Below are 10,041 nucleotides of genomic sequence, written 5' to 3'. Positions count from 1 at the left end.
CCATCCAGCCATCCATCCATCCATCCATCCATCCATCCATCGAGCCATCCAGCCAAAAGATGAGCAGTTCAACACGCTCATGAAGTTCTGATTATTATTATTGTGTAACTAATTCCCCTATAGAATTACATGGAAATCCTCAGTTCCTTCAAAAACTTGATTCTCTTTGAAATCTGCTACAGAATACTAGCTCTGTTTTTGGCTTCTTATGCTACTTCTCGCTTTTAGCTACTGTTGTGCTACTTCTCGCTTTTACCTACTGCTGTGCTACTTTTAGCTTTTAGCTAGCCTTTGCTACTTAATTTTTAATTTTTTTGCTACATTTACTTTTTTAACTTGCCTTTTTCACTTGCAAGTGTTTTGTTGCTTTTTAGCTAATCTTTTGCTTTAGCTTTTGGTTCGTGTTTTGCTAGTTTTAGCTTACAGTTTGCTATTATGTTTTTAGTTGGCCTCTTGTTAGTTTTAGCTAGTCTTTAACTAATTTTAGCTTTTTGGTGGCATTTTGCTCCTTTTGGTCTTTAGCATTTTTTAGCTTTGAGCTAGCATTTAGCATCTCTTAGCTTTGAGCTAGAGTTCTGCTACTCTTATTGTCATTTAATCCTGTGGTTTTTGTCATAAGGCGGGTGTATTATGGTATGGGGCTGCTCCTCTGTGGACAGTTTCCTGTCTGTGCTCCATCTCTGCAACCGTAGGAATGTCAAACTGCACAGCTGGACACTTCATGGGTCGGGCTATTCCTATTGATTTCAAGGTCAAAGGTCAAGGCTACCTGTGATCCCTTTCTTGTTCCTTGGATTTTGTCTCGTACGGTTGGCAGTAATCTTGTTTCCTCGCAGCTTCAGGACATCAGCAGTCATTGAGAATCTCTGAGAGCTACATCTTCATCTGTGAAGAACATCTTCATCTTCATCTGTGAAGAGCTTCAGCTCAGAGAGAAACCTGAACGACGACAGCGACGCTCTCATCCTGAACGCATCATCATGATGGCAGATGAGTGTCTCAGTAACTGAAAAGCTAAATCCTCCAAAAAGCTTTAATGTTTTACAGGCAAAAGATAAAGAATCTAACTGACCAGAAATATATAAATAATGCTGTCAGTTGCTTCTTGATATAAATCTTAGAGTTGCATCAAGCTGTTAGAAGCTGTGAGCTCATGTTCTCTTTTCCACACATGTATGTGAATTATGCTTCTAAAAATGTTATTTTTCAGATGTCCTGGTAGTAAAAATCAAAGTATATGGAATGAGTTTGCTAAAATATCACAGGTTAAATGTTGGTCTGCGTTCAGAACATGAAGGTAAAACTTTCAGTGTTACAGAAACAGACTGATGGTAAAACACTCTGTCATCCCAAAGTCAGATTAATATTTAACAAGATAAACAGTGAATTCATGAAAATAACTCAAATTAATGAAGTGTTTTAGTTTCTTTAAACTTTAAGGGTTTTTTTCCAGCTTCATTGATCAGAAATCTTTGGCAGGAACTGAGGAGAGTTTCTTAAAAGTAGTTTCATCAGATGTTGTTGGTGTGTGTGTGTGTGTGTGTGTGTGTGTGTGTGTGTGTGTGTGTGTGTGTTTGTGTGTGTGTGTGGACTTGTATTTGATACACTGTGGGGACAATTTTCCTAACATATACTACCTTGTGAGGACCGATGCTCCTCGTGGGGACCAAAGCCTGGTCCCCATGAGGAGAAATGATGTTTTTGGGTTAGGGGTTCGGTTCAGGACTAAGGTTTGGTTTAGGGTTAGCTATGTACTGGTAATGGTTTGGGTTAGGGTGTAGAAATGTATGGATTCAATGGAAAGTCCCCGCAAAGATAGTGGGACAGACATGTGTGTGTGTGTGTGTGCTTAATTATTCATGTATACCTGCAAAACTAAGTGTTGCATGTCAGATCAGACAGGAAGCCCCTGTGCTGCTTTAACTTCCTGTTTCTTAAACTAAACTTCCTGTTCACAACCACAGGATGTCCCAACTCGTCTCTAACTGTTTAATAAACTGAACATCCTGCTCAGCTTTTACTAACCTTTGATTTGTCTGCTGTTGTTTTGTTCTGTTCTGTTAAACAGTTTATCAAAGATGATAAACTGTTGAACCTCTGAGACACAAACCAGTTTCAACTAAAACAAAAGAAAAGAAATAAACACAGATAGATTAATTGTGGTACAACTCTCTTTCAGCCTCTTAGAAAACATACAGGCACAGACACGTTTGTTTGTATCTTTTTATTAAAGACAGAAAATCCCACAAAGGTCACTAAAATAACAAAACTGACAAAAGTCATAAAGAGAAAATTTGCTTTAAAAAAAACAATTAATGGAAATCATTAAATATTTATAAAGACAAACTAATGAAACTGACAGAAAAGATGGTCCTCCTAAAAAGACTGAAGCTAATGTGTCCACAGGGACATGTCCTGTCATCAGTATCACAGGTGTCTTCAGTCCTGTAATCAGTCAGTCTGTCTGTTTAAAGGGGGACAGGTAGTCACAGGGCTGTTTGGGATTATGATGTGTATCACACTGAACATGGGGGACAGAAGCTGAGGACAGAGGTGTTCCAGGAGCTCAGAAAGACAATGACTGAGCAGCAGGTAAAGACAAGAAGACCGTCTCCAAGCAGCTGGATGTTCCTGAGACTACAGGACTGGAGACAACCTCCCTGGACATGTCCACAAGAGGACAACTGAAGACAAACTGAAGAGACAGATAATATGAATGGTAACCAAAGAGATCAGAGGTAAACTCCAAGGTCAAAGGTCATCAGATCTCCACCATCGGTCTGTTTGAGACAAAGTGGACCTAATGGAAGACGACCCAGGAGGACATCAAACCATAAAGACAGACTGGAATTTACCAAAATACAGACTGAGAATCTACAAAACATCTGGGAGAACGTCCTTTGGACAGATGAGACAAAACAGGGTCTTTTTGACAACAAGTCCCATCAGCTCTGTGTCCACAGACCCAAACCAGAACCAAAGACCAGAATCCTGGAGGAGGCTCGGTTTGGTTCTGGTCCTGAATCCGTTCAGGGTCCAATGAAAAGCTCGGTCTCAGTCGTGGGTTCAGCTCATGGGTCGTCCAATAGGATAATGACCCAAAACACACATAATAACCCCTCAGCCAGGTCATCACAAAGAGTGGCTATGGATACCGGTTCCAAAGTGGAGCAGTCATCAGTCACCTCCTCTACATGGCTGACATCAAGCTGCCAGAAGTGAGCGAGACATCGACTCACTGATCCACCTCACCAGGATCTACAGCAAGGACATTTGGTCTGTCATTCAGACTGGATAGGTGCAGCTGAATGGTGTCCAAGAGAGACAAGGTGATCACAACTGAAGGGACTGAACTACCTGAAGGCAACATTGCAGATGTTCAGGACAGCTACCAGTACCTTGGTATCCTGCAGACAAATGGCAACCAGGATGAGGCCACAAGGAAGTCAGCCACAACCAAAGACCTACAGAGAGTAAGGCAGGTCCTGAAGAACCAGATGAATGGGAAGAACAAAGTCCAGTCCACCAACACATACTGGTGCCAGTCATCAGATACCCTGCTGGTATAATAACCTGACCAAAGGAGGAGACAGAAGCCACTGAAAGCTCCTCACAATGCATGGAGGGTTTTACCCTGAGAATGAACACTAAGAGAAAGGAGGGAGGCAGAGGACCAGTGAGCATCAGAGCTACTATACAGGATGAACCAACCAAGATCCTGGAGAACATCAGGAAGAAAACCTCCAGTGATGATCTGCTCAGAGAATGTCTCAGGCAGCAGAAACATAATGTGGAAGAGGAGAAAGAGGTACCATCATGGAAAGACAAGCCCCTGCACAAATAATGTCATAAAAGTGAAAGTGAAACTAGGATAAATAAAGTTTCAGACAGCCCATAGAACACCTTCAGTCGTACTTTGGAAGTTGACTTGTCTGCATCTAAATCTTCAGCTCAGCAAATAAAAGGTAAGATTTTCATACAAGATTTATAGATGAATGTGTTTCTGGAAAACTGGTTCCCAAACTGAATAATAATAAAGATTATACATTTTTTAAAGTGACTTGCGATGCATTTTTTCTGCAAGACATTACAGGAAGTATAATTTGAGTTTTAAAGTTAAGCCGTTGGGGCATTTTCAGTTATTAAAAACATCTGGAGTCTTGATGTATATTTTAAAGATTCAGATCATAAATAGTCAGTTTATTCACAAACAGTGTTTTTGCTTTCAATTCTCAGATATTAAATCATTTCAATTTAATCATGAAAATATATTTTAGAGCATGAATCAAATTATTTTTTAGATTTCCAGCTATGAATCAGTGAAACATTTCCCAAAGTTTGGATCTTTCGTTGTTTCTCGGTGGCAGCTGTAAACTGTGGTGAGAGCAGGATGTTGAAAACACTTCTGGGTAAAAGTGTACGTAGAGATGCTCCTCTCACGAGAGGAGGTTTGACAAATACTTTGCTACCAAGTCAACCTCCTGGCCTCTCCTTCCTGATTCCTCCTGAGTTTCTGCAGAGCTTAGAACAGGATCAGATTCATTCACACAGAAAAACTCATCAGGTGTCAAACTTTGAATTTCCAACATTTTTCACTTTTTTATTTCAGATGGCAAAACATTATCACCATTTTTAACTGTTTTCTAATGAAGGCCATCAAAACAGTCACCTGTGACCTTGACTTTCTCCGTGTGACCTTGAAATCAATAGGGATCACCCCTGACCCATGAGGTGTCCCGCTGTGCAGTTTGACCTTCCTACAGTTCACTACATGTAGAGTAGAGAGGTTTCTTTTACCCCGTTAAGACTAATTTAGAGTTAGGTGTGTCTCTCAATATAAAACTAATCATATATATTTTTTAAACTAGTTAACACACATTGGAGTGATTTATTCAGCTTTATTGTTTAACCTTTAGCATTGTTTCAGGTAAAACAAATATTTCATTTTAAATTTTAACATTTCAGGTGAATTTTGAATGTATTATTAACTCCTTTGGAACACAAAGATGTTCAATCATATTGTGTAAAGAAAAATAATCATTAAAATATGAGCTCTTATGATATAATTTGTTTGTTTTTGTTTTTCAGATATGTGGCGTTTTCGTGATAAACGTGCAGGTTAGTCAAACATATCGGTTATTACTCTCATAACAAAACCTACTGAGTTAAGAATAAACACAATATATATATTTGTTTCTAATTTGTTACCATATTTATTCCTCTCAGAAGGATTTCCTTGTTTCAGGAGACATTTTTAGACCAATTATGAAGCCTCTCTGACTCGTTATAATTAATTTTACTGGTGGAAAAATCCCTCAGTCTGTTTGGATAAAGTTGTTGTTTTTAAACATCATATAAAAATAAATCTGACAGTCATTGTGTGACTTGCTTTCAAATCAACAGCTGGAGATAAAAAATGTTGATAAAATGTATTGTGAATGTTTCATAAACTATAACCTGAAGTCAATGATTTACTAATTAATTTAAAACAGTTATTATTAAAGGGACTTCTGGCTGCCATCTTTATCATGTTTATTTGTCCACCTGCATTAAAGACTAAAGAAACTTATATACTTTAAACTTTATATATTTTCTAAACTCATAAGTTAACTGTGTATTTTTGCTTTTTTTCAGCCAAGAATGAAGAAGGTCCTCCACATACAGCTATTCCATTGTTTCATATTTAATTATAATATTTACATGTTTAAAATGTTTTGTGAATTTCAATCATTTATTTTGTTTGTTTGTTTCATTTTGACAGTTCTTTACATACAATGGAGGGACATAAACTGGGTGTGAGTACATTTTTATCCTTTTTATTTTTATTTTATTTTATCGTTATCTGAGACAGTGGGTACTTTGTCATTTTCTAAACAGCCATATTAAAAACAGGCTTCATAGTTGTGGAAACAATGTTTTAGAAGAGTCAAATAACTGGTTTGTCTGCATGCAGCAAAATAAATATTGTTGAAACTACTAAACCTAAATTTATAACTATTGGTCTGGCTAAAATAACAATGGCAGAACATTGTTAAAATAACAATTGGAGCATTCCACAGGTGAACAGGTTAATTGGAAACAGGTGAGTGTCATTATTGGGTATAAAGGGAGCATCCCCGAAAGGCTCAGTCGTTCTCAAGCAAGGAGGGGCGAGGTTCACCACTCTGAAATCCACATATCAACAACACTCAGAAACGCTGCCAGCTTCTCTGGACCCGAGCTCATCTGAGATGGACTGACACAAAGCGGAAAAGTGTCCTGTGGTCTGATGAGCCCACATTTCAAATAGTTTTCAGAAATCATAGACATCATGTCCTCCGGGCCAAAGATAGCCTCTCTGATGGTATGGGGGTGTATTAGTGCCCATGGCATGGGGAACTTGAACACCTGTGAAGGCCCCATTAATGCTGAAAGGTACATACAGGTTTTGGATTAACATTTGCTGCCATCAAAGCGACGTCTTTTTCACGGACATCGCTGCTTATTTCAGCAAGACAACGCCAAGCCACATACTGCTCACGTAAAATTTAATCTCTTTAAAATAACATTACAGTTTATAATGTGTTTTCTTCTCTGACCAGAAACAACGAGGCTGATCTGCAGTTCCTGAGAAACTACACACCTCAGGTTAAGGGTCAGCAGCTCAGGGTTTTTCTTCATGGACCAGCTGGAGCTGGAAAATCTAGTTTCATCAACTCAGTCCAAAGTGTCCTGAGAGGCAGAATATACAGGCAGGCTTTGGTGGACAACACCTCACATGACTCTTTCACTAAAGAGGTAAGATATATATGTACGTATAAACTTCCATTTCACCTTGTTTGTGCACATTCCACTTTCACTTCAAGCTCAGGTCCTCTACCAAAGTCCTAGGAGCTTGAGGGTTCTGTTCAGTATCTTAGCTGTTCCTAGGACTGTTTCTAGAGTTGTCTTCCACATTACCATTGGGTTCTCCATGAAGGCTCTAAGTGTCCTGTTGATGTTATACAGTTTCAAGCTTTTCAGTATCCATGTGTGGGGCATTAAGTCAGAGGCTTTTCTGTTGTGAATCCAGGCCGTGCACAGGTCTGTGTATCTGGTCTTACAGTCTCGAGCTACAATTCTGTCAACCAGTAGCTGGTGCTTGGCTCCCCTGGTGTTGCTGCCAGTTCTCTTCTGTGCCTTGCTCAGGTATTGACCCATGTGCTTATTCATCTTAGCTGCTATGATGCCTGACAGGAGCCTCAATGTTGGACAGAGGCAGGTGATTGGCTACTAGCTGGATGGAATTGCCCTTTTCTGGGGGTCTTTCATGATCAGTAATGTCCAGCCTTGGGTCAACCACTCAGGTTGGTACCCTGGTTCATTGGTTCTGCTAGGTGTTCATGGAGAACAGTCAGTTTCTTCAGCCAGTAGATGTGGATCAGGTCAGGTCCAGGTGCAGTCCAGCTCTTCATTCATTAGACTCTGTCTTGGATGTCTGCCACTGTTATGGTTACTGGTTCTTGCTCTGGGAGACTGCTGTGTTCAGATCTTGGATCCTGAAGCCATGGGGCATTATCATTGTGTGATGCCTCATTCTCCCTGATGCTTCTCCAGTATTGTTCAGTCTCAGCTCTGGGTAGATCTGCTCTCATTATTCCCCTGCCATTGAGAGTACATATTGGAGCTATAGCCTTGAGTATGGTCTGGCTGACTCCTTCCGTGTTGCCTTCTTGTTAGCTTCAAGTTAATGCTCTTCATTATTTGTAGGCTTGATCTTATAGCCAAAACTTTCAAAGGCCACTGTTGCTGTGGTGTATACCAGCTTATTGGTCTCTGTGATGGTGTCAGTCGGGATACTTGCAGCAGTGCTGCATTCACATCTTCTACCAGGCTTTCAGAGGATACTTGATCGCCTTGGTAAGGGGTGCAGGTCATAGGTGTCTAGCTTGGTCACAATCTTCATTCTCAGGTCAGCTGTCCTTGTATTCTGTTCCCCAGGGCTTTTCAGTGAGGCTTGGTACCCATAGAGATGATGGTATATCCACCCTGAGCCGTCCTAGCTCCCCCTTCTCATAGCATCTTTGTTGTACTTCGTCAACTGCTAGGTAAAATAGCAGGTTTCTCTCTTGAATGTTGGAACACTGGGTCCACCATTAATTTAGAGTCAGTCTGGATGTTGGGTATCATAGTTCCAACATTCCATATAATTTACACATTTACTCCAACAGTTTGGGGCTGCGGTGCCTTGGTGGTCAGTGCCACAGTCTTGTAATCCTGAGGCTGCAAGTTCAAGCCCAGGTTGCGGCAGGAAGGGCATCCGGCGTAAAAACAATTGCCAAATTGTTTGTACGAGTTTGCTTGCTGTGGCAACCCCTGAAGAAGGGAGCAGCCGAAAGAACATTATCATCGGTAGTATTCTAACAGTGTTGAGTTCTCTGCCCTCGTCTCATCAGAATGTCCCGGTTCTTCAACATCTGTTGCTAACCTTGTTAGCATGTGTGGCTTCATTTCTGTCTCTCACTCGTTACACAACCAAGGTTGCTCAGAGTTAGCAGCACCAGGATCTGAACCCAGACTTTTTTTGTACTATTTATTTGTATGGTGACAGTTTGGTAAAGATGTTTTGAAGAGGTACAGTGAGCTGACAACAAATATGTCACAGATCACAGGTCACAGGTGATCACCATTCCCAGGGTGGACACTCTGTTTGGTCCCGTTTCAGACTTACCTTTGGCTGTATTTGCTGGCAGAAGGGAACAAGTGGAAAAATAACTGTTGGGTCAGTCAAGAGCTGAATAGTTTTGAAATTCACAAGAGATCAGAATAAATGTGATAATCTCTGTGTTTTACAGTTCAACACATTCAAAATCCCAAAGGATCCTGAGTCTTTCTACCCTTTTGTCTTCAATGACACCATGGGTCTGAGCACCACGGGAGGCATACTGGAGGAAGACCTTAAACTGGCTTTGAAGGGACACATGAAGGAGGGCTACCGGGTAAATTCATGCAAACATTGAAGATTGGTTTTCCAGTTTAAGAAATATCTAATGCAATTCTGTTGACTTTTGTTTTCAGTTCAATCCTGAATCTCCGTTACCAGAGACTGAGGAGTTCTACAATAAGTGTCCAAAGCTGAACGACAAAGTACACATTCTGGTTTGTGTCATTCCTGCCACCACATTAAGTATAATGAGCGATAAGGTTGTTGAAAAGATCAGAAAAGTCCGAGAGGAAGCCAGCAGACTGAGTGAGTCGAACTAAAACTCCTCTGACTCTCAAACTCTGATCTTCTACTTTTTATAGTTTCAGAAACCTCCTAAAAGCAGCTTCGATCTCTCAGGACTTTGTTTTTATTTTCCTGACAGAGATTCCTCAATTTGCCATGCTCACCAAAATTGATGAGGCCTTCCCAGAAATAGAAGTAGATGTGCAGAATGTCTACAAGCTACCATCTGTGAAGGACCAGGTTTGTTATTTTATTAATTTGCTGAAATCCTGAACAACATTTTCTGCCTAAACTCCAGAGGAGATGAAGCAAGATGATGAAGCTCTGAGCTGCAGTTTGTGAGCTCCTGGTCTGATTCTGTTTGTTTCCAGATGAGGAAGTTCAGTGTTGATGTGGGAATTCCAATGAACTGCATCTTCCCTGTGAAGAACTATTACGAGGAAATCGAGTTGAATAAGGACATGAATACTCTGATTCTGAGCGCCATGAAAAACATCATCTACTCTGGAGACGACTTCATCAAATTCATCCAGAGTCAGTCTAAGTCTCCATGAAACAGATTCATTTAATGTCTCTGAACAGATGCTTCACTTCTGGAACCAGAAATAATCATCTGTGGTTGAAAACAAGTTTATGATGCAGTTTGATTCAGGATTGTCTGAACAGCTGAAGTTATTAGAGATTAGAAATAAAATGATTCAACTTGTGCAGAACAAACTGTACACGTTTTTATTTTATTATTCAATAACAGATGATAAGAACTCCATCCATCCATCCTCTTCCTCTTATCCGGGGTCGGGTCGCGGGGGCAGCAGCCTAAGCAGGGAGACTCAGACTTCCCTCTCCCCAGCCAC

At 40.4% G+C, this 10,041-nt stretch overlaps 1 protein-coding gene across 3 annotated transcripts in view; it reads left to right on the top strand.

Moving 5' to 3' along the window:
* The first annotated feature begins 3,746 nt into the window (after positions 1 to 3,746).
* LOC108228917 (interferon-induced protein 44) overlaps positions 3,747 to 10,041 on the top strand; it is a 10,122-nt gene continuing 3,827 nt past the window's right edge. For 2 of the 3 annotated variants that reach the window (XM_025003361.2, XM_037981459.1), the window contains exons 1-6: positions 5,657 to 5,795; positions 6,582 to 6,777; positions 8,814 to 8,957; positions 9,037 to 9,208; positions 9,327 to 9,427; positions 9,559 to 9,721. In XM_025003361.2, the coding sequence (XP_024859129.2) occupies positions 5,701 to 5,795; positions 6,582 to 6,777; positions 8,814 to 8,957; positions 9,037 to 9,208; positions 9,327 to 9,427; positions 9,559 to 9,721 (871 nt within the window). In that variant the 5' untranslated portion in view covers positions 5,657 to 5,700. The other variant, XM_017404559.3, reaches the window with a different exon arrangement.

The sequence above is a fragment of the Kryptolebias marmoratus genome, linkage group LG19 (assembly GCF_001649575.2).
Source record: "Kryptolebias marmoratus isolate JLee-2015 linkage group LG19, ASM164957v2, whole genome shotgun sequence".
In the NCBI taxonomy this organism is placed as follows: domain Eukaryota; kingdom Metazoa; phylum Chordata; class Actinopteri; order Cyprinodontiformes; family Rivulidae; genus Kryptolebias; species Kryptolebias marmoratus.
Note: the sequence above shows the minus strand (reverse complement) of the source record. Positions and strands in the feature narration are given on the sequence as shown.